Consider the following 24,836-nt stretch of genomic DNA (forward strand, 5'->3'; position numbering starts at 1 on the left):
TAACAGACTATCTTCTGCCTTTTGGCATCCTTTGGTACAGGCAGCTAGGTCTGCCAGGGCCACCTGCCTGCAGGTGTAGGGCAGTTCTGTCCCCCATCCCGCTGTCCCTGGAGATGTCATCCCACCACTGGGGCATGGGGTGCCTAGGCTGCATGCCCCTGACCCAGAAAGGAATTGTCATCAGTCCTGGATGTTTTGTGTATTCACTGTGACTTTGGCATCGCTGGTTTGCCTCAAGTTCCTTTCCTTCCAAAGTGCTGTCCACTCACCCTGACTGCCCTTGCTTGTGCACTTCCCTTGGAAGTGTGAGAGCATCTCGCCAGGGTGCCACTTGTACGGCACCTTCCCAGCTCCTCCTCAATTACAGAATCCTAGAGTCATTTCAGTCAGAAACAACCCTGTAAGATCATCTAAAATTAAGTCAGGAGTATCTCATAAGCACAACAAAGAAGTAAATTTGTCTTAAGGTGTATAAAAACTATGGAAACTGAGAGTGACTTCTTAACCATTATTTGACCAATGGATTGATTTCTTCAGGCATTTCATTAACGTAACTGAAGGTGTGGGTGTGCTTGTGTGTACAAAGTTTAACTGGTGGGCTGGTTATTCTGTTGTGAAGTTAACGGGAGCCTTGTCACTGGCTTTGATGGGTGCACAAGGAGACACTGTCAGTGAGCTGAGGTTTTAAAACCCAGTGGTAAAATCCTGACCCCTCAGTGTTTCCCAGTAATGCTGAGATGGAGCTCACAGGGATCTGAATTCCACCTGCATCCTGTGTGCGTCAGCCCCTCTTTGCCCTTTGCCTCTCTGCTCATATATCTGTAACCAGCCAAAGTCATGCATCTAAATTAGTTTAGAGAAATATTAGCCATAAAAAGGTTTGCCTGTAATATAAATGACTGGTTTTACAGCCTATTGTTGACCAAAAAAAAAGTTTCCGCCATGTAAGTGATGTTAATTTATTATTTGTATCTGAAAAAGAAGTGCTATGGGCAAAGTTTGTGGTGCATGCTCTTGCATAAGACAATAGGTATGCATTGTGAAGAAACAGGATATGATGCTGTTTATTGAGATGGTTTTATTCACGCCAGATTGGTATCTGCATTAAACCATAGGTTTTCTTTGCATCATATTCAGGTTAAATGCCTGCAGCAGCGGAAATAATGATCCGTGTTTTATGGTCCTGCAGGATCAGCTAATGAAATCTGGACACATTCTGGCAGCATAGCACAAGGCTGGTTCTTACCAAGCCTTCCAGTGCTGTGAGTTAGCTCTGCATAGGATCTATCCCTTAAGCTATACACACCAGTAACAGAAAAAGCCAAAACCTGACATTTTGAAGCTGCTGCTGAATTCTCTGTGCTGTGTTTCACTGCCAAAGTGCCCACATGAGTTGATTGTAGTCGTTGCTGGCATCTCAGATGCAGTGCATTCCTGCAAGACCACCTTTCTCACCCTGCTTGTGCACAGCCATGTCCAAGGAGAGGTTTCCCGGATAGTGGCTGAGACATCTCATGCGGTCAGACAAGAACGGACCCATTGCTCAAGGCTCATTTTGCCTTGAATTCCTCGCCTTTGAGTGCAGACCACACTCAGTTGCCTTATTTCTTCACAAAAGTGCTCAGCAGTTAGTTATTGGTTCCTATTATTATTGCTACCAATCTTTGTAAATGGAGTTATTTCCTATGTTAATGGTATAATCTCCCTTTAATTCACAGCCTTGCAGTAGTGAATTGTAAGCAGGAATCACAAGTTGACTGTACTTACCTTTTACCATTATCTCGGAGAAACAAATGACTTGATGTAGAGTTGACTGCTTTAAACATAAGCAGCTGTATAATTACTAATACCTGAGACTGATTCTTCATGAGCAACTCTAATTTTAACACTTACAGAGTAGAAAAAAGAAAACTAACTGACCCACTGGAAGCTTTAAAGGAGAAATACTTGAGACCTTCCCCGGGATTCTTGTTTCATCCACAAGTAAGTATTTGGGGAATTTTGATGTTGTAAACAAGCCTGTTGATGCTTCAAAGCAGGTGCAGAGGAATGAATGCAGTCTTAGTCATTTTTGGATTTCCTAAAACGCATAGTTTTTGCTGTACCATTGTGGTGGAAAAGCACAAGCATTGTTCTGAGCTTCTTGATGTTTTGCAGATGAAACAACATGTTTTGATTATAGAGGAAGCCAGATTGAAACTACATGTATGTTTTAGAACAGCATTACTCCAAAACGACAGCACAGCTCCCAACACTTCCAGGGACACCAGTCGTCTTCTGCACTCTCCAGTGCACTGGACTGTTACGTTGGAGTCAATATTGACTGCAAGGAGATCATGTATATTAAAAGTCAGGCCAGCAAAGCTGGCCATCCCAATTGTTGGTATTTAAGGACTCCCAGAAAAGAGATAAAACCTTCCACTCAATGCTTCCAAGTCTCATAAGCAAATGTTCCATCTCTTCTTGGTAGCTGCTGTGGTCTATAGCATGTGCGGTGACTTTGTAGGATGGGATCATAGAGTAGTCTGGGCCAGAAGGGACCTCCAGAGGTCATCCAGTCTGACCTCCCTGCAGTCAGCAGAGACATCCTCAACTAGACCAGGTTGCCCAGGGCCTTGTGGAGCCTCACCTTGAATAGCTTCAGGGAAGGGGCCTCAACCACCTCCTTGGGTAACCTGTTGCAGTGATCCACCACCCTCATAGTGGAGCAGATGTATACTCCTCATACAGCATGAAGATGTGTTTTATGGGAGGGCTGCTGTCTTCTTCACTGGCCTTAATCCTGCTTTTTATTTGCTGGGTAGGAAAAATTTAGGAGAGTGTCCCTAAAGTGGTGTAAATGCAACGTGTAGGTAGCATAGAAAGAGTACCTATATGCAAACTATGTGTTGCTTTTCTTTGACTGCCCTGCAACCTGATTTTGTCGTCTTTCTCCTTAACTCAAGAGGATTGTGCTAAAAATTTGGCTCAGATCTTACACCTGAAATAAAATGCTCTGTGATATTTGCAAATTTGAACTCCCTTGCTGACTATGAGCTTTTTGCATCCTAATAATGACACCCCATATAGGTCTTGGATTTTTGTCTTATATCTTAAGCAACCAAGCAGGAGCTGCTGCTTCTAGTTCAGCTTCTCCTGTGCAAACCATGGCAATGATTTGCCACCACTTGCTTTTTTGTTTGTTTTGCTTTTTTTCTCAGTGCAGGCAACAGTTGCTATGTCCTAAGTTCTGTGGATCATAGTCTGAAATATGGAACTTCTGGAGAACTGGGAGGAGCAGCTGATGCCTCTCTAGTTGCAGATGAACAAATAAAATGATTGCATGGGTGGAGAGTGCAAAATAACAGCTTGTTCCAGTTCCAATGCCTATAGAAAATGAAGGGTCTATTAAGTAATAAAATTATCAAGATTTTATGTAAAGGATTTAATAGCAGGATTTAATGAAGGATTTAATTACTGAGATACCTAATTTGCCCAGATTACAAAGCGAGAATCCCTATTTCACAGCAGATAGCACTAACACACAAATGTGCAAACAGGAGCTCAATCCTCTTTGTGTCCCCTGGTGTAAAACCAGGCTGGTTCCTCTCCATTGAGTAATTCTGTTAGAGCAGCTAAGAGGCTGTCAGTTAATAGTAAATTATTTAAATGAGGGCATTTTAGGTACTGTGTCAATGGAAGAAACTGCAATTTTGCTTCATATTAGCAAGCTTTTCAGAAGGTGTAAATCAGTGTTGATTAGTGAAGTTGATTCGAGGGGCTCTGGAGGTTTTGCTGCAGACTGATCTGATGGTGGCAATAGGTGGTGTGTTTGGTGGGTAGGAATGGAGGCTGTTTGGGTAAAATGTTAGGAGTTTGGCTGTGGTAGGCAGGAAAGGCATTGGATATTCTATGTGTCTCTGGGGAACTGGGAGGGGAGTGTTCAGTGGGGCTTAGGTGAGGGTGGTGTAGATGTGTGGGTGAAATGGAGACATCGGGTGTTGTGCCATTGGCAGGCAGGTTATTGGGATTTCACCCTTCATGTTTTTTCACAGAGAGTTTGTTAAATCTATTGTTGGTGTCCAAAGAAGGTCTTAGCATGGTCACCAAGACCATCAGCGTGAGCAGGAGGTGTCAGATGCTGCCTCCCTGCTGCAGTGGCGGCTGAGGTGGGGCAGAGCCAGCAGGCTCTGTCAGGAGGGAGGGTTAGTTCTGTACCCAGGGTGCTAAACACACGAACGGGAGTGCAGAAATCTGCCCAGGTTTTGCCCATTCCTCCTCATTTCTCATTGTGCAACAGAAGCAAAAATCCATGGTGAAGGCTGCCTTTTTGTTAAATCACTACCAGGGATGATGTCTGTAACTTCGTGTGAGATGGATGGATACAAGGGTCATGAGTGTAACATGTACTCTTAATACATTGTAAAAAAACAAACCCTAAACCATCATCACATGTCCTGTCAGGAAAATAAAGGCCAAAATCTGCTTTCTTGCAGATTTTAATAGAAAGGAGTCTCCTGTTAGTGAAAGGCAGAGTTTGACTGGGTATTTATGGAGGGCTGGGGAACAGCTTGCAGCAAAGCTGTTTTTCCTTTATAGTCCTGTTCACCCCTGTAAAAGTACAGGTGTGGAGTGTACCACAAGTTTTCATTTTCTGCTGGTGGGATTTATCTGTGTAAAATAAGAACAGTGTTATTGTTTGTGCCCTCCAGATTTGTGTTTCTGTAGAGGAATTTATTCTTGAAACCTGCCCATCTGATGGGGCAAGAATTAATTGATTTGTAATTGGGTAATAGGACAGCTAACAAGTGGATCTTGAAAATAGGTTTCTGAAGTAGAGATTAAAACACAAGAATCATAGAATTGTTAGGGTTGGAAGGGACCTCAAGGATCATGTAGTTCTAAGCCCCCTTGCCATGGGCAGGGACCCCTCACAGTAGATCAGGTTGCTCACAGCCACATCCAGCCTGGCCTTAAAAACCTTCAGGCAAGAGGTGTCTACCACCTCCTTGGGCAACCTGTTCCAGTGTCTCACCACCCTCATGGGGAAGAACTTCTTCCTAACATCTGATCTGAATCTAGCCATTTCTAGTTTTGCTCCATCCCCCCAGTCCTATCACTCCCTGACACCCTAAAAAATCCCTTCCCAGCTTTCTTGTAGGCTCCCTTAAGGCGGAAGGCCACAATTAAATCCTGCAGTCCTTACCCTGTCTGTGCCTGGGCAAAATTCCTCCCAGTGGCACTGGCTTGAAAGCTCTGAAAATCAAATAATGTAACTCTTATTTCACAATATCTTTTTTTGCCCTTAAAGGGATTGTTGTTTTGTTTTTTTTTTTAAGGGAGAGAATACCTCAATGCACCAAATCATTCAGAGTAACATTTTAATTAGTATCTTTAAATAAAATCTTAATTAGTAGATTGATTGCAATGAGGGTTCCAACGCAGGAATAATGTGTTGTTTTTGTTTCAATTTTGCTCCCAGTTCCAATTGCCTGATCAAAGAATTTGGGTAAGTTCATTGCTTATATTTCTGATTTAATCATTGTGAAACAAATTGCATAAGAAAAATATAATATGAAAGATAACTTATCACTCAATTATGGAGCATGCCAGGCTTTCTACAGAGTGTTGCAGTGGATAAATACCTTCTTGGGTCAAATTGGCTTTATTTTTACCCTGCTGGTTTTATTTGGTGAAGGCAATGGGAGCTTTACCTGAGTGGGGCTTTCAGAGCGCAGTCTTTGGTTGTGTTTACCTGAAATTGTTCCAAGCTGTTTCCTTCAGAGATTGCAGTGGAATTTTCAAGATGGAATCTTGTTAGATTGCAATAGTTGTACAAATTATTTCATCTGCATTTGAGACATTAAAATAGAGAACCTCAGACAGCTTCAGGTTTCTATCTCTCAGTGACTTCACTGGGAGTTAGTCACTGGAATAGCCTTGAAGATTTGAGCTGAATTGCTCATTGCTGTGCTTGAAGCACAAATAAAACGCCCATTTATTTGCCCTGTTTGGCTCAGATTTGCCCTGTGTGGGTACTTACATTGTCCCCTTTATACAAACAGGAATGGTGCTTTTACTACTATGAGAGAGATTGGAGCTTGCTCTACTGTTTTTGTAAAGTGTTATTTTTGAGACAACTAAATTGTTCGTGAGCCACAGCAACTGCTTTTGCAGATGCAACTCCAGTAACACCGTGTTTTGCTCTTGCATTGCTGGCTCCTCAGCTACAGCACTCAACCTATAAATACTTGTCCCAGATTTTTCCCAACTTTTGGGCTTCGGAGGGGAGAGCTGGAGCCAGCCGGCTGCAGCTCAGGTCCTGACTCAGCCTTGCACATCACTCGCAGCGTGACGTGGACTCATTTCACAAGACAAAGCCAGAATTTAGCAAAATGAGATCTGAGGTCTTCATGTCCTGTTTCCGGTGTCTGTCTCTGTAAGGGGCTAGTGCAGGAGCCCTCAAAGATGCTAACCCTGTGATCTGACACCCAGCCCTGCTCTCCATGGCATCTTCAAAATCAGCTATAGACCTCTGCTTTGCATGCACATGGCTTTTAATCCCATTTTCTTCCTGCAAAATGACAGTTTATGCAGCAGAAAAAAAAAAAAGTGTTAGGATCCTGAGCTAAAAAGGGCTAAATAGGCACCAGAGGACTCCTGCAAGCACCCATAGATGCTGAGTGAGCTCAGTATATGGGTTAGATGCCAGACTTCTGAAAGCACGAGAGGTGTTTCCCAAACATTTTCTTTTGCATGTGAAGGGACCACAGTAGAAGCTGTGATTTGGCCTGGGCACCCTGAATCCTCTGCTCTCAAAAAGTGGTTCTATCTGGGAAATTGAAAAACTCAGTGCAGACCATTTCTTCTGTCTGCTTTCCTTGACATTGGCTTGGTCCTCGAATTTCCATCATCCTGCATGGTTTTGTGACCCTCCATCTCCTGGCCATGTTGGGGCTTGGAGCAACTGCTGCAGAAACAGGTCTTTCAAACTTAAAGTGCCTAGAGCAGGACACTGATTTCGTGGATGAATCTTCTATCTTGAGGGTTCTGAATGTGTCACATGAGCATTTCTATCTCAATGCACAGTTGCCTGTGGCATATATTTCAAGACTCTTTAATTGTTTAGCAGGAACCCTACAGTGCAAACTAATGGGAAACACCCAGTCTTGAGTAGATTGTGATTGATCTAGTCTATAGACTTTCTCATCACCTTCTGGTCCCATCAACAGAAAGCTGCTATAAAGAGGTTCAGACTTAATTTGAAGTAGTTTTGTGAAGAATCATTGTAAATATTTCAATGAAAAGAAATTTGCTGAGTGCATTAGCAAAGGTTCTGTTTCAGTAGGCTTGTTTCGGGACACAATCCATTCTGTTGGATCAGCTAAATCCCCAGCAACTAATTAAGACAAATAGAGTTACTCTGGAACTAGATTGCAGATCAGCAGGAGTTTCTTGCTACTGCTTCATAAAGCTCAGCCATTGGAGTCATAGAATCATAGAATGGTCTGGGCTGGAAAAGACCTGCAAAGGTCATCCAGTCTGACCTCTCCACAGTCAGCAGGGACATCCCCAACTAGATCAGGTTGCCCAGGTCCTCGTAGAGCCTCACCTTGAATATTTCCAGGAAAGGGGCCACAACTCCTGCCTGGACAACCTGTTCCAGTGTTCCACTACTCTGATAGTAACGAAATTCTTCCTAACATCCAATCTAAATCTGCTCTTTTCCAGCTTAAAGCCACTGTCCCTTATCCTGTCACTGCAGGCCTTTGTAAACAGTCTCTCTCCATCCTTCTTGTAGGCCCCCTTCAGGTGCTGTCTGGCTGCTTTTACATCTTCCTGGAGCCTTCTCTTCTCCAGGCTGAATAGCCCAGCTCCTTCAGCCTGTCCTTGTAGCAGAGGTGCTCTGACCCCTTGATCAATCTTGTGGCCCTTCTCTAGATCCACTCCATCAGGTCAACATCCTTCCTGTAATGAGGGCTTCGCATGTGATAGGTGAATGTAGCTCAGCCAAAAGTTCTATGGCTGGATGTCCAGACGCACAGAGTTTTGAGACAACAAATTCACAAGTCACAGTTTTTAGAGGAAGCATCATAGCTTGAACTGGGGAGGAAGAAACCCTGAGCTTTAGCAGTTGGGTTTTCAAGATTTCTTTAAATAACACTAGTAAAAATAGAAAGCAAACATCTGAACAGGTTGTTTTTGGGGTTTTTTCCCATGAGTTACAGCCATAAAAGTTGTTTTTGCGACGATAGCAGGGAAGGAGTCGCGTTTGTGAAGCATGAGGTCATGTAATTCATGGCATTGTCTGCAAGGTTATTTCATATCATCAGGTTAGGTTCTTAAAAAGCAGCAACAACAACAAAACAACAACAACCCCCCTTCCCTTTATTTATGCCACTTTTGCTTCTGTTGGTTAATAAATTTTAAGACAAATGTTCCAGGGCCCTGCTGATGATATCTTGCCCATTGAAATGTTTATAAATACTCCTTTTAGCCGATTATGGTAATGTCTGCATTTTTGAGTCGGAGCTGGGGAATTGCGACTGCATATTAGTTTGCGTCAGTGGGAGGTTAATAGCCTCTCAGGGAGCAGGAGGGAGGTGGGGGAAAGCTGCTTCCTTTTCCAGACATCTGGACACAGATAGAATCAACAACTCTTACATATGTAAATCAAAAGTTACTGTTCTATATAAAATACTGTCATTCGCCGAGCCTCAGATTAGGAGCAGACATGACTTGTCCATAAGGCAATAGCTGTATGTAAAACATGTAATAGGATCTTCTTGCTCTCCTACCTCCTCGGCGGGCTTTCCCCATGGACATGGCAATTACGCTAATCTCATCCTTGGGGTCAAGCTGTGCCTTCCTCCCCATACTCCTTTCAGAGATTGCCACAGCCCTTAGGCGCTCAGCTGAGGTGCAGACTTCTCCCCAAAGCGCTCTCTGGCAGCTTGAGCCACACACCTATCTCCATGGTGGTCCACGGGGACCATCCCCAGAGAGATGAGGTGGCCCTGAGTACCCACCTATACCCTGGACTGGTGCTATCACTAACAGCTTGCTCTAGGAGATTGGTAGATTGATGACTGGTAGCATCTCCATGGTGTTATGGAGGCAAGTCTTGCTTTGCAATCAGCTGTAATGGTGTTTTAAAGGAGTGAGAGCTAATTTGTCTGTGTTTCAGATGAAAGGGAGAGTTTCAGTGTGGAAGAGGGGAAGTCATCCCTTGTGTTAATAATTAGGGTAATAAGAAAGGTAAGAATAAATTGGTCATTTTCCCAGTCGTGGGAGATGATGGGTGAGTCCACCTTGGAGTGTCACTGAGATCCAAACTGTGGCTCTTGTCTGTAAATGACAAAGGGTGACTAGGCAAAGAGGAAAGTTTGCAGCTGTTGGTTCAGAATAGCTACATCCAGAGCTGACTTGTGAAGATTTTGCACAAGATTCACAGAAAGCTGAGTCACTGGGCATTAAAATAGCAATAAAACTCAATGTCAGTAAGTACCCAGTAATACTGAGGGGAAAAGGTGACTCTTAACTCATGTCATTCAGGAAAAAGATCTTGAAGTCAATAGTTTTATGAAAATACTGTTTGAGTGCTTAGCAGAAAGGAATTGAAGCCATCATTATGTTACACTGCCTTCAGGTCTTGAATACAGCTGAAGTCCCTCTCAAAAGGGGCATAGTAGAATTAGAAAAGACACAGAAAAGTGCAACAGTATTGGATGAGAGTTAGGGAGCAGCTTCCACACAAAAAGAGACTAAGTAGATACTGAGTTTTTCAGCTTGGAAAAGGAATGCCTGAGGGAGCTGTGCTCTGTGAGACCATGAATGGTGAGCAGAAACTGAATGAGAAATGGTTATTCATTAGTTTTAACAATAAAAAAAAAGGGGGGGGGGGGGGGGGGGGGGGGGGGGGGAATAGGGGGTGAAGAGAGAGAAAGAAAGGCACCCAGCTGAATTATCAGGCAAAAGGCTTAAAAGGAACAAAAGGCAGTATCTTTTCACATGCACCTAATTAAACTGGTGAGCTCTCCTTGACAAAAATAGAAATGGATTCAGCAAGGGTTTAGCCAAATGAATGGGAGCAGCAGCTCCCAATGGCTGTTCAACACTATCATGGAGATGCAACCTTCAATTAAGGCTCTTGCACCACTCATTGCTAGTGTGTGACAGAAGACACAGAGGAGAAGGTCTGTCCCTTGCCCATTCTCCTTTGCATCTCTTGGGGGAACTGCTTGAAACCAGGATACTGTCTTCCCAAATGCTTGTGTCAAAGGTTTAGAATTCCTGCTGGATTTTGGTGCCTGGGTTAGTCCTTCACGATGACAAAGCTCAGGTTTCATAGTACTCAAGCAGCTGTTTTGCAAAGTAGACTGATGAGCAGGGGCTGTCCACCTGCATATAAAATAACTGAGAGCTTGTTGTGGGGCTGGGCTGGCAGGACTTAGCCTGGAGAAGAGGAGGCTAAGGGGAGACCTTATTGTTCTCTGCAACTACCTGAAAGGAGGTTGAAGCCAGGTAGGGGTTGGTCTCTTCTCCCAGGCAACCAGCAACAGAACAAGAGGACACAGTTTCATGCTACACCAAGGGGAAGTTTAGGCTCGAGGTCAGGAGAAAGTTCTTCAAAGAGTTGTTAGCTATTGGAATGTGCTGCCCAGGGAGGTGGTGGAGTCACTGTCCCTGGAGGTGTTCAAAAAAGGATTGGACATGGTGCTTGAAACCATGGTTTAGTTGTCATGAGGTGCTGGGTATTAGGTAATAGGTTGGACTTGATGATCTCCGAGGTCTTTTCCAGCCTGGTTGCTTCTATCGTTCTATGACTTTGTGGACTGTAACAAGCTCTTGCAGTCCAGGAGCCTAGCTCATGACAGAGAACTGCATCCCGAAAGCCCAGAACACCAGCCCACTCTAGGACTTCTTAAGAAAATACCCCAGCCGTGGTTAGTGTGAGTCTTATCTCCAGCAGATAGGAACAGCTATAATTATCCTGACAGCTGTGGAGTGCCACCACCTTGTAATCAGCAAAGGCTTGGGGCCGAGCACTTCCCGTCATCACTGGTGCATTTCTTGGAGAATATAAATCATAGCAGGTAACTGCATAGATCAGTCATTTAAAAAAAAGCAAAACCAACCATCAACAAACACAATAGTCATTCCTATGGTGAGAAACATATTTTTGGAAAGCAAGTAATGCTTTAAAATAATTGGAAGTGCTTGTGTTTCCTCTGAGTGAGGGGGTTGAGATTAGATGCTGATTTCATACCTATTTTGGGACTGATGTAATCCTGGAAGCAGTGCTGGAGATACTGCTGATCCTGCATCAGCATGCATTAGAGAAGAACTGGTTTCAATTTCTTCTCTGCAAAATCCTGGAAAGAAAAACTGAAACACAAACTTAAAAAAAAAAAAAAAAAAAAAGCATGACTAAGCCATTTTAAATGTAAAGGGGAAAATAGGTGCTTGAATATATTATTATAGGGAACCATGGACATGAGAAATGGTGATCCAAAAATGATTTGAAGCCACTAGGTAATGAAACTGACCTGAATATTAAATATACATAAATAAAACATTTATTATGCTTCTCAATGCCCTTGTTATTCTCCAGCATAAATATGTGCTATCATAACCCATGCACTGTCTTGTCACTGCTAATCAGCCCAAAGGCCAAAGGTCATTCTTCATTCATACCGTTTGTTTCAGGCAGCTGCAAAGCAGGCAGGTGAATTGTTGCATTGAGCAATTAGAAGGAATTAAAGGCAGTGGAAAGACTATTGTAAAAGCTTTAAGCATCCAATCTGACTAAAGAAAAAGATGAAGTCATGTAAAAAGAAATCTATGGTAATGTCGAGTTGGATGGGTTGGTAATGACATCTGGGTGCCGAGGTAGAATTACCTCCTCTCCCAGCAGCATCATCATTACATATCTCACGCCTGTGATCAGTAGATGTCAAAATCCTTCATATTGACAAATGTGCTGTCCCCTTGCATCTGTGGAGAATGTTTTAGCAGCTGAGTGATTATGAATCAAACCCCAGAGCTTACAGCCCCTACTGCCTCGCAAGGCTTTCACATTTGTTGCCTGACAAGTAAATGTATCTTGACTTCCCTCTGAGATTTTTTTTTTCCCTTCTCTTTGCACCGTGTTTGATGAAAGACATTTGGCAAATTGGCAGTGGTACCCTGTACATTGCAATTTGTACTCAGCATTAGGAATCTGAGCATGAAATGAGAGGGCAGGCTACAGGCTAAAAGGAAAAAAAAAAAGCCCCCTCCCTCCCCCCCAAAAAACCCCTAAACCAGAGCTAACCAGCATGTGCAGTCTTTCCAGGAGACAAATGTCCAATTCTGCCTATTAAAATAAAACCTAAAAATACCTCCAACAAATGTGCAGGTTTTCCCATTAAAATGAAGTTGTAAAATGTCAATAAGTGCAGCAATTTCTTCTGGATTTTGAAGAGTTAGCTGTAAAGATTCTCCCAGCTGAGGAGCAGTCAGCATCTTGCCTGTCATAGAATTTCTTCTTTACAAGCAAGGTATTGCACTGGGCTCATGCTGTGGTTTCTATGGTCTGTAGGTGAGATCCTGGGTTTCTTGGTTTTCATTTGTTTGTGGTGTCATGAAGAGGCAGATGGTTGCTCTCACCTCGCAGTAGGCTGAGTAGCAGGCTTGAACTCTCCAAGTCACAATGTTTGAGGGATTGGAGCAGTTTCTCATGGTCAGTTCCAGACACCTTAAAGGAAACCATTCTCCAGAAATTGTTTAATCCCCACTCCCTGAAAATTCCAGAGAGCTAACCAAGAATGGATACATCCCAAAATACATAGGGTTTATAAGCAGCTAAAAGTAGAGCAGGACTATTAAGAAGTTTTAGAAAAATTGGATAGGCATCTAACAGGTAATGTCAGCACATAGCACCAAACCCACCAAAGCTTCACTTTTTTCACGGGAACACACCAACAGAGCATGACTGCATACACTGGAATGAGGCTGAAAAGTAAAGATAAATGAGTATTGGCTAGTTCAGGCTTTGTGAGGAAGCAGCTTTCTACTGTAGTCATCAGGACAAGAGTTCTACTGCACGCTGGCCTTGTGGAGAAAGTGCACCTCACTGTAGCAGTTGCAGGAGTTATTCCAAGGGGGACAACATTGCGGCCGCCACCTTGTCCCATAATTCTTGAGACTGCAACTCTGCCTTTGCTGCTTTTTTTCCCCTTTTCTTTTTTTCCCTCTGGGCAAAAGAAATTAGTATTTTGGGTTTGCAGTGAGGGCAGAAAGCCAAGGCAATAACCTGCTGTCTTCTGTTGCAGATGTCCGCTATAGAAAACATGGCTGAAAAGCTGGAGAGCTTCAGCGCCCTGAAGCCAGAGGCCAATGAGCTGATCCAGTCGGTGCCATCCATGTTCAACTTCCGCGCGCCACCAAGCTCCCTGCCCGAGACCCTGCTGCGGAAGGGCAAGGAAAGATACACCTGCAGGTACCCCCAAAACTGCTCTGGGATACCCTCTTGGGCTCCTCAAATCCCCCTGTGTTGAGGGTTGATGGGGTCTTTCAGGGCTCTCTGTGCCCCAGGGAAGTGTTTAACCTAGGGGTTCTTACTTACTCAGTTACTGGTGTTATGGAACAAAGCGTTTGCCCTGTAGCCTACCGGTTTCGCACAATCACAGAATGTCAGGGTTGGAAGGGACCTCAAGGACCATCCAGTTCCAGCCCCCCTGCCATGGGCAGGGACACCTTACATTAGATCAGGCTGACCAGAGCCACATTTGACTTGACTTTAAAAACCTCCAGGGATGAGGTTTCTAGCATCTCCCTGGGCAACCTGTTCCAGTGTCTCACCACCCTCATGGTGAAAAACTTCCTAACATCCAATCTGGATCTACCCGCTTCTAGTTTTGTTCTGTTCCCCCTAGTCCTGTCACTCCCTGACACCCTAAAAAGTCCCTCCCCAGCTTTCTTGTGGGCCCCCTTCACATACTGGAAGGCCACAATAAGGTCTCCTTGGAGCCTTCTCCTCTCCAGACTGAACAGCCCCAACTCTCTCTGTCTGTCTCCATAGGAGAAGTGCTCCCACCCTCATTTGATAAACGAGGTGGAAACCATTGTATAAACAATTCTTTTTTTCTTTTTTTCCAAATTTTCTCATCACTTTCATATGCACAAGTGTGCTTTCATTATTGACTTTTTTTTTTTGATCATAAACTACAGACATGGCCTTTTTTTTTTTTTTCGCTCGGTGCTTCTGGTTTTAATATCCAAAGGGGATCAGTGATAGAATGTATGACTTATTAGGACTTGTGTGTACAGACCTTAAAAAGGAGGAAAAAAAAAAATACAATGAAGATAGTCATTGTACATGCAGCCAAAATGAATGGGAGCTTTGTGGAGGAGGGCAGAATTAGCTGTTGTGGGTATTTTAAAGGCTTATACATCAGGGTGTGAAAAAATAAATGGGATGTTAAAAGTGAAGGGATGGCAATCTTCAAAGTCATCCCATGGAGCAGGCGCCACCCTCATTCACGTAGCAGAGTGCTGCATGTGCTCCTTCTCCCCCTGCAGAAATGGGCTGAATGTCATTAACAGAACCAGGCCAATTGCAAACTGAATGTTAATACATTGCTTGCATGAAGGGGCAGGCTTATATTAGAAATGCTGTGTCCAGCAAGAATAGGGAGGTGACTGTCCCCTTGTACTCAGCTCTGGTGTGGCCACACCTTGAGTATTGTGTCCAGTTTTGGGCACCTCAATACACGAGCCAGTGTATTGAGCCAGTGCAGAGAAGTGCAACGAAGCTGGGGAAGGATCCGGAGAATAAATCTTACGAACAGCGACAGAAGGAGCTGGGGATGGTTAGTTTGAAGAAGAGGAGGCTGAAGGGAGACCTCATTGCAGTCTATAACTACCTGAAAGGACATTGTAGAGAGGCTGCTGGTGGTCTGTTCTCACAGGTAATTAGTGATAGAACAAGAGGGAAATGGCCTCAACCTGTGACTGGGTAGGTTTAGACTGGATATTAGGAACATTTTTTTTCACGGAAAGAGTGGTCAGGCATTGGAATGTGCTGCCTAGGGAGGTGGTTGAGTCACCAACCCTGGAGGTGTTTAAAGGTGGTTTGGATGTGGTGCTTGGGTTTAGGGGTGAACCTTGTAGAGTAGGGTTATTAGTTGGACTTTGTGATCCTGAGGGTCTCTTCCAACCTGAATGTTTCTGTGATTTTTTTTTTTTTACCCTTGTTGTTGTTGTTGTTTTCCTGTGGCATACTATCAAGTTTGGAGAATGGGTTTTAAATTGCATTATTTAGGTCTCTCTATCATCTCCAGAACTCAGAGGCGGTTTTGAGGCTGGCATATCAGTTTATCTGATCTTTTTGAAAACATGTCACCTTCTCTCAAGACATGTTGTTATAGAAACATACCTTGATGGATTAGGTCTTTGAGCCTTGTCTGCTCTGATCCTATTCAGTGCACAAAATGATGTCATGTTTGCTGACATGCAGAATTGGTTGCAAGGTTTGAAATTTGCTTGCATGGAGGTAGTAATGCAAGGCTTTAATAACAGGCTCTCTTGATTGCTAATCTGAATGTGATCAGTAATCACCTAGTGAGCTGACACATTTGGGCTGATCTTTAAAACTAGTTTGTTTTCACATATCCCTTGCTCATGCACATGAAAAGCTGCTTGGCTTCAGCAATTCCAGTCCCGTTCTTGCATGCCTGTTAGTGTCTCAATCAGATTTGCTGAATGCATTTATTGAGAACTTGTTACACTGAAGCAATGCCAATGGTCCCATGTATTAACGATTCCATTTGGGCAGCACATCCAGGGCAGTTCAAATGGAGCTGAAGCCATTGAAAGTTGCATTGTCTCATCAAACCTTTTCTTGTCACAGATACTGCGGCAAGATTTTCCCCAGATCTGCAAACCTAACACGTCACCTGAGGACACACACTGGAGAGCAGCCTTATAGGTACTGTCACCCCTTACCCTGCTCTGTCTGTGACCCCTTACCTGGGGTGTGGTCAAGTGAACAAAGCAAAGGAATGAATGTTCAACAGCCTTGCTTGGCCAGCTCCAGTGCTCACTCCTGAGCAGCCTGTTGGTGACCCAGCATTGCATTTTAGCCCAGTGATGACTCACCATTGTGGTGTGGGCTCAAACAGGGCTTGTGCTCATCCAGACATTGATGCTACAGCATTGGAACTGTGGAGATGGGGGAAGGTTTTGGTCCCAGTTAATGAAATTCTTTTGGCTTTAGGCAGTTGCCCATCCACAAGGCATAGATTAGTAAATTCATAGAATGTTTAGGTTGGAAGGGACCTTAAAGTTCATCTAATTCCAACCTTCCTGGCATTGGCAGGGACACCTTCCACTGGACCAGGTTGCTCAAGGCTTCATGCAACACGGCCTTGAAAACCTCCAGAGAAGGGTCATCTGTGATCTCACTGGGCAACCTGTTCTAGTGTCTCACAACCCTTAATGTAAAGAATTTCTTCTTAATACCTGGTGAAAATCTCCCCTCCTGAAGTTTCAATCCATTCCCCCTCATCCTATTACTACAAGCCCAAGTAAAATGTCCCTTCCCAGCTTTGTTGTAGGCACCTTTCAGGAACTGGGAGCCTGCTCTAAGTCCTGCCATGCTGGCACTTCTGAACCAGCAAGGCTAAAATGATTTTCAGTAGAGCTCACAGTTACATTTTCTCTTGCAAAAATGTGTGGGTTTTTTTTCTGTAAGACCTCTGTGGTGGTGTTTGCGGCCTAAAGTTGGGTGATTCGTCAATCATCTGATTTCTGAAAGGTCCCAGTTGCCAAGGCATTGCTGTATTTCATTTGTTTCCTGTCTGATCTGGATCCTTTCTGAGGTCTGCTTAACCAAAACCCATGTGGGTGTAGTCTCTTGTTGATAAGAATGTGTGTGTGATAGTGTAACCAGGATAGTCACGTGCAGAAATGTGGATAGAAGCTTCACCTTACCAAAAATGAAAGACTAATTTAAATCAGCTGGAAGGAAGCCAGTTCATGTTCCAGTAAAACAAATGCACCAATTTCTGCATTTTATGAGCTGTAAAGAGCAGAGTAAGCTCATTGTTTGTGAGGAAACAATATGTTTTTTTGCCTTTAGTCTCTTTAGGAAATGAGATTCACATTTCATTTTATTGAAGGAAGGTCCTGATGCATGTTATACCCATCCACTACCTAGAAGCCATGAGCAATTAGTAGCATAATGGAGGATTTCAGCACTGAAAAAAAAATTGACATCATCGACAAGCCTAAGAGAGGCACAGGAGAAGGAAAAGATTGAAAAACTAAAGTGGTGAAGACTGTTGGCTGGTTGCCAGTCAGAGAATTTGGAATAGTTATAGTATGACTTAGTAATGGCTTAAAGAGCAATACAGTAAAGGCTTTAGGGACTCCAAATCACTACAGAGTATGAAAATTGATGCCTCTGGTACCAGAGTGATAGACTAAACTACTCACATTGGCACGGTATTAAAGGTTGGGATTGTTTATTGCTGGTTTTTGCAAGATAACCAAATTTCCTCTGGGATTAGCAATCGAGCAAGCTAATTCCTCAAGAAAAGATTTAATCACGCAGTATAATTTAGAATGGGAAAAGAAATAGCCCTTTTTTTTACCTTATTTGAGCATTAGAAGAGATCTGTTTCATGTGTTTTGTTTTTTTTTTTTCCAGAAGTGTTTAATTGTATTGTATTGGCAGCACATGAAACAATAGAGTTACTGCTCTACTGTTTTCAAACTTCCCAACTTTGCGTGCAACAGTTCTAACAACATGGGAATCAATTACCCTAGCTAATTTGATGCCTTTAACTCTGAAATACTATGTTTATTCCTAAAGGCATCATTTAAAATGTAAAACCTAATGCGAATTAAAGCTAAAAAAGCCACCGTAGAAGTGATCTCTCCATTCCAAGACAGCTCTCCAGTTCTTCAGGCAAAACTTGCCTTTATTTCAGGGAGGATTTTGCCTCAGCAGAGGGACCAAGGAGTTGCAGTTGAGTACTGAGGCTGAGCCCAGAATGTGCTTCACGTCTCTTAGGACAAATCTTACATCTCCAGCTACTAATAAGCCCTTTTCTAACCACTTGGTTTGGTTTGGGTTTTTTTTTTAGATGCAAGTACTGTGACAGGTCGTTCAGCATATCTTCTAACCTGCAGAGGCATGTCCGTAACATCCACAATAAAGAGAAGCCATTCAAGTGTCACTTGTGTGACAGGTGTTTTGGTCAACAAACCAATCTTGACAGACATCTAAAAAAGCATGAGAATGGGAACATGTCTGGTACGTATGCCTTTTCCCTGCCCAGCCTGCCCTCCCTACCACCAGCCTTCACATACCTTCAAAGCTACTGAGTGTCTCTAGGCACATGTTGCTCTGCACCGTCTGCTCCGATGAGCAGAGCTTCAGGAAAATATGTAAGTGCCTAAGCTCTGCTGACATTTAAAGTGGTTTAAAAATCCCAGCAGAAACCCTTGTATAACTTAATGCTGCTGGGTATGGTATGATGTCTTTTCTTTTTGGTTTTAATTGAGCCAACCATAGTGTTTTGAGAGCAGACTGGGAAAATTGGTTTAATCCCAGCTCCACAATCGCTTGGCTCTCAATAGGAGTCCTCAATTTAGAATCTCAAGGGGCACTCTAAAAGATTTTCTTGGCACCTTCCGAAATACTCCCACTGTCAGGAGCTGCAAAGCACTCACTGTTATGGAGGTAATGGTGGTAATGGTGCCTCCTAAATCCCAAAGCCAATCGGTCACCACGCAGCCACAGCAAAGGCAGCAGCAGGTAGCGGATATTGTTGGTCTGGGTTATGTATCTGCAGGGCTTAATGAAAACCCTGCCGGAAGACTTTTCAGTCTGTTTTGCTCCACTGGCAATAAGCAGGTACATGCAGTGAATGCAGAGCTGCCTTTACCACAATGCTGAGAGAAAGACCTCTGTCACCAGGCTCACCATGCTAATGAACCTGGATGATTTTATCAGTGGCTGCTCCATATTTTAAACAAATCTGCATAATTAGTATCTAAAATGAAGCTCTGTTTGCTTGACTCAGCCATTGAGCTGACACAGTTATTGACTGACAGTCTTGGAGTCACAAAGGAACAGGAGGGAAATGTTGAAATAGATACTTGGCAAAAGTGATTATAAGCCATGGGAATGGCACCCAGAATGCCAGAGGCTGTTTTGGCTGGAAACCACCTTAGCCCATGGGTAGTAATATTTCCCTTCTAATTAGTGGGTTTGTGGCCAAAAGTTGATGGATCACTTTGAACAACTTTTTCTGGCTCTCACCCATTGTTTCAATTTTAATTTTGGTTAAATGGTTAAATACAGAAAATGTAAAAGAGCAACAACACAAATCCTCTGTTTTGTTTCAAGGTACTGCAACATCCTCACCTCACTCAGAACTGGAAAGCACAGGGGCAATTCTAGATGACAAGGAAGACTCTTATTTCACAGAAATCAGGAATTTTATTGGAAACAGCAACCACAACAATCAGTCCCCCCGAAACTCAGAGGAGAGGTGAGTTGCAACTGATCTGCTTTCAAAAGGTGCCACTCCTCCTTTTCCAGATCAGCTCTGATTTTTCACTTCTGTTGATGATCACTTTCAACAGTCTTTCAGCAAGCAGATTGCTAAAAGCCGGAGTAATTTTAGCAATCTGCTTGCTTCGGTCTTCACCTCGGTGTCTTAGGAAAAGGAACGTGTTGATTTCCTCCCCATCATGTATGAGCATATTTCCAGTGGCAGATGGTGGGCAGAACACATTTCTTCTTGCACAAGGAGTTCTTAGTTTCAAGTTCCCATCACTGGTTTAAGTCTGCTGAAAAATGCCCTCATTTCACTTTCTCGGCAGAACAGGTGAATTCTACATCCTGTGGCTGAATGCAGAGAGCCCTTATGGTTTAAATGCAATATAAATGTGTAATTAATAAAGGAGACTAAGCTAAATTCTTGGATCAAATGGAGCTTTCTCACTGAAAGTCTTTTCCTGTAAGTAACTCAATCCCAAGTGAGATGCTGACTAGCAAAAAATTGCGTGAGGCCGTGGGTTGATGTTGGTAGTCCACAGTGACTGACTTTTTCTTATTAAGATTTATTAAGTATCTGAGCGGTTCTGTTCCTCTGAACTAAGGGAAGAGAAACCACTTCTAAATGTTTTCAGCTAATGAAAATACAGCTAAGCAGAAAAGGCTGTGGCATGGGTACACACGTCAGCCATACATACTTCTTTGAGGCTGGCTTTGCATTATGCATTATTTGCACTTTGGAATTGGCGTCACCTTATCGGCATTAAAAAATTCTTACTGTTGGTGACAAACTCACTTCACCATCCTCTCAATTTCCAGAGGCCTTTGTGAAGGGATGAAAATGGTGGACATAAAGCAATTTCCACAGAAGTATTGGATTAAGTGATTACATGCATATTCAAATTTCAGTCCCTCTTGATTGGAAATGAAGGTTTGGGATTTTTTCTTTGCACATCTGGTCTCAACATGTCCTCCAACAGGAAGTCAGCAAAGTGGAAAGGTTGCTGGGTTGTGCAGTGTTTCCTTTCTAAATTTGGCACTTCAGACTGCTCTTGATGGATATTTTATCCCTGGCAAATTGCTGCATTTGAAAGCATAATTAGAGAATCTGTTTTCTTAATCACATGGCTTTTGTTACTTTGGTTGTAGTCCATCTCCCTTTCATTTCTAGCAGCCCCAATTGAGCATAACAAGCAAGCTGGCAGCCCAAACTGCTCAACAATTTCATATTTCTGCCTGTTTAAATAAAAGATGATAAAGAGATACTGCTCTGATTATCTTGGAGGGGGGTGGCTGTTTCAGCTCTCCCAACTCTGCACAGCTTCAGATTTTTCTGATGCTGTGATACAAACAGCCCATTCCTTAGCTTTTTATTAATGCAATCCTAAAATTGTCACAGTAAGCTGGAATTTGCTCGGGAAATAGATGAAACTCCGTTGTGTCTGGGGAAATGATGCTGCTGTTATATAAGAAGCCAGCTCTGCTCCCTAAGCAAGCACCTCTGCAACAACAGCAAAGTCATAGTGCTAAATCCCAAATACCCTGCTAAAGCTCATCCTTATCTTGCTCCAACTTTTGGTCTATTCCATATTGTCCCGCACAGTTTGAAGCATGCAAGGGTCTAAAGCAAACTGCGGGTGCACAATAAAGTTTCCATTTTTATAACTGTATTCCTGGAAGAGTAAGGACCTTTTGCACAGTGAGAACAATAGATGAATCAAGGCCTCCGTGCTACGTATCGCAGCGCAGGCTGGTGGCAATGAATTCCTGTGGCTCCAGCCACTTGAGCTCCTTCACATCAGCGCTACCTCTGGCCGCACACTCAGCAATGCGGCGATGGCAAATCTCTTTAGCTCTCATTTACCAAAGTGGTCACGATGATCAGAGTCCTGGAGGGTTGAGACCATTAGCAAATGAGCCCCTGTTTCACTGTGTGGGCATTATGTCCTTGATAGAATCCTGTAGGAAGTAGTTAAGAGAAGTCATTGTCTGAAAGCAAAGGGCAACGTAATAGCAGCGGGTAGGCCAAATGGTTTTCCATGTGTGTAGTGCTGTAATTACTCATTTAATAAGAATAAATGCACTTAAAAAGCTATCTGACCTTTCTTTTCATTACTTTTTGCCCTTCAAATTAGTTAATAATGTAGTTCAGTGTGGGGGCAATATTGCAGAAGGCTCTTCAGGTCTTCAGCTGAAGTTCCTTAGGTTCCCATGTATTCAATCCATATATTCAGTGAAGTAGTATAGTTTCCCAATGGGTGGTACTGTGTAAAAATTAATTAAGCATGTAATCTTGACTGGAAAACTCTAAATTGCAGACCTGGATGTCAGTTTTTAAAAATACTGGATCTGGTTTTTAGAGTTCTTGGCCCTTACAGCTTCTGTTAAAAGGCAACGAGTTGTTTTGTCCAGAGTATGTGTGTATATATATGATTGGAAACATGAGATGAAATAAGGCGTGAGAAAATTTGGAATGGGTATCTGAACGTACCTCTGCCTGAACAGTAGTTTTAGCAGGATAAGAGGAAAGTCCTATGCTGATGGTACTGTAACATCCCACCGATACTTTTTTTGAGTGGAATGTTCTCCAATACCGCCGGAATGGCTGACGCTAAACAAGATGTAAAATACAGAAATCACTTTATTCCGCTGGGACGGATTCTTTTCAGCTCTGCCTACAACAATCTGCTGGCGAGATTTCATAACTGCTCTGTGCTTATTGCTTGGGTTTGTTTTGGTACTTTCAGAATGAATGGCAGCCACTTTAAGGATGAAAAAGCCATGGTAGCCAGCCAGAACTCAGATTTGCTGGATGACGAAGAGGCAGAAGACGAAGTAATGATGGATGAGGAAGATGAAGAGAGTGAAATGGCAGGGAAAGCAGTCAAGGAGCCTGTTACAAGTGACATGCATGAGGGGACTCCAGAGGAGGATTATGAGGAAACAAGTACTTTGGACATGAACTGCAAAGCTTCCCCTGGCAGGTTAGTTCCTTCCGGGTATTGGTGTGCCCGATACGTGAAATACGAACAATAAACCATACAAGAGTGCCAACACCAAACCATGTGCTGTGGGAGCCAGTCCCAAGTAGCCAGCTTCCCGGTTACGATAGCAACCTGGGGTTGTGTTTGGGTCATGACCAGCCTGTTTTCTGTCTCTTCATGCAATCTGTAGCCCTTAAGGGGGAAAATAAATGTGCTCAGGGAGCTATTGTCGGGTTATGGGTGAGACAGGAAATGTTCATGGGAGAGACGTTATCTGCTCTGTAAACCGACCTGGATCTCCTATACCATTCTTGTGAAAGGCTGTGGAGGCACCAGGAGAGAGACAGCCTCTCCCTTCCCTGCTTCCACTGCCCACATCTTCAGAAAAATAGAAAAAGTGGAATGTCTTTTATTTCAGGATCACAATTCCAAGGTGGTTTATGCACATAAAAAAGGGGTAATTGCTCAGATCTGTAAATCAGAAGACAAGGGAACATGAAGAGAATCGTAGAATTGATGTTAAAACCTAATGTTTTTGTAGGTATAAAGAGGAGGAGTATAATAAGACTGGACTTTCAGCTTTGGACCACATAAGGCACTTCACAGATAGCCTCAAAATGAGGAAAATGGAAGAAAATCAATATAGCGAAGCTGAATTGGCAGCTTTCAATACTTCCCAGCTGCCAGAGGACCTAAAGCAACCATTGTACAGGAAATCCAAATCCCAGGTAAGAGCTTAACTCAGTTAACATGTTATTGTTGCCAAATACTCGAAGGATTTGGCTGTTAGCTTGTGGCAGGCAGGGTCATTCCAGCTTCATCAGGCAGAGCCGTGCTCCACATCTGCACACCTCAGCCTGCCCCAACCTCCCACCACACCCAGGAGACGTGATGGGGTGCTCTGGTCCTTGAGAACAGAGGATTTTCCTGCATTCTGTGCTGGTTTTGTTCCTGTCTGCCTCCCGCAGAAGTGGCTTAGGAAGGTGTAGCCCCATTGTGCTTTCAGAAAGCTAACGGAGTGGAGCCTCACAGGGATGTGATGTGATCTTCTGGCTGGCTTGGCTTTTTGAAGTTTGGGATGTTACCACCTCTAGGTCCTAGGGACATTTTTAAAACAGCAATAAATAGACTGAGATCCTAGGGCTATTTCTTGACTTTTTTAAAAACATTAATTAAAATGGGTCTTTTCAGCCCCTTTGAGGGATTCCTGTTTTAAAAACTGCAGCATGTGCCTGTGGAAAAGGTCAGCAAAGGAGACTGTGGTATTTGGTGAAAAACAGGACCAGCCAAGGGACAATGTGATTCCTCAGGCTCTTAAAAAGAGCCTCCTGTGCCAAGAGTCTGAAGGCGAAGGAGACTCTGGGACCTTGTCTACAATCAAAGGTTTCTCAGAGCCAGATGAAAGCAGAAATTATTATTGCTATTAGTGAGTCAAAGTGTCAGTGAAAAGGCTGACAGTGGTTTTACCTAATGCATTTTGATGTTCTTCAAATAAGTCGAGAACAGCAGCTGTAGCCTAAATGATGCCCTGACCGCGTAGGGGTGGCACGGCTCCAGGCTCAGCTCGGCGCTGAGGGATCTCTGATCTCTTTGTCCTCCTTCTTTTCCCCGCGCAGGCGTATGCCATGATGCTGTCTCTCTCCGACAAGGACTCCCTCCATTCCGCGTCCCACAATTCTCCCAACGTGTGGCACAGCATGGCGAGAGCCGCGGCAGAGTCCAGCGCCATTCAATCCATCAGCCACGTATGACATTGCGAAGTCTTACACGAGAATGGGACCAAGTCCAAACCCAGTAGCATGGCTCTTTCCTATATGACTATTTAAAAAGACTGCTGAGCAGAATGCCTTATAAATCTGCAGGGTCACTCATTTAAAGTCCGGTGACCTTAAACTGAATAATTTTAAAAAGAAAAGAAAAGAAACTATTTATTCTCAATATTTTTGTTTTGCACAGCAAAGGCAGCTGCTGACTTCTGGAGGATCAATACAACTGACTTAAAAAAAAAAAAAAAAGGAAAGAAAAAATTAAATAAGTAAAATTTAAAAAAAAAACAAAACAAAACAAAACAAAAAAAAATTCAGTGGATTCTGTAAACTTGGGGCCGGGAAAAGTTGTCTTCCAGGTCACCCGGCTTTGAGGGGCAGGGGCGAAAGGGTTTAAGACTGTGTTGATACACACATGGGCACTCCTTTAAAGTAGGAACTGAATTGATTCTCTCTTTTTTGTATCAGCTAGTTTGACACAGGATTGGGAACAGTCGCTTTTATGTACAAATCTCTTCGTTAAAGCTTTATGCATTTTAGCCCTTCAGAGGA

The 24,836-nt window shown here is 43.3% G+C and overlaps 1 protein-coding gene across 7 annotated transcripts in view; it reads left to right on the top strand.

Moving 5' to 3' along the window:
* The window catches only part of MECOM (MDS1 and EVI1 complex locus), a 355,991-nt gene extending 331,468 nt beyond the window's left edge, over nt 1-24,523 (top strand). For 6 of the 7 annotated variants that reach the window (XM_054166432.1, XM_054166435.1, XM_009902376.2 and 3 more), the window contains 8 exons: nt 1,896-1,983; nt 13,296-13,462; nt 15,875-15,952; nt 18,114-18,283; nt 19,382-19,526; nt 22,282-22,518; nt 23,060-23,246; nt 24,135-24,523. In XM_054166432.1, the coding sequence (XP_054022407.1) occupies nt 1,896-1,983; nt 13,296-13,462; nt 15,875-15,952; nt 18,114-18,283; nt 19,382-19,526; nt 22,282-22,518; nt 23,060-23,246; nt 24,135-24,269 (1,207 nt within the window). In that variant the 3' untranslated portion in view covers nt 24,270-24,523. Of the gene's footprint in view, nt 1-1,895; nt 1,984-5,461; nt 5,489-13,295; nt 13,463-15,874; nt 15,953-18,113; nt 18,284-19,381; nt 19,527-22,281; nt 22,519-23,059; nt 23,247-24,134 lie in introns of all 7 variants that reach the window. The other variant, XM_009902375.2, reaches the window with a different exon arrangement.
* Nucleotides 24,524-24,836: the final 313 nt, after the last annotated feature.

Source organism: Dryobates pubescens, chromosome 13 (assembly GCF_014839835.1).
Source record: "Dryobates pubescens isolate bDryPub1 chromosome 13, bDryPub1.pri, whole genome shotgun sequence".
In the NCBI taxonomy this organism is placed as follows: domain Eukaryota; kingdom Metazoa; phylum Chordata; class Aves; order Piciformes; family Picidae; genus Dryobates; species Dryobates pubescens.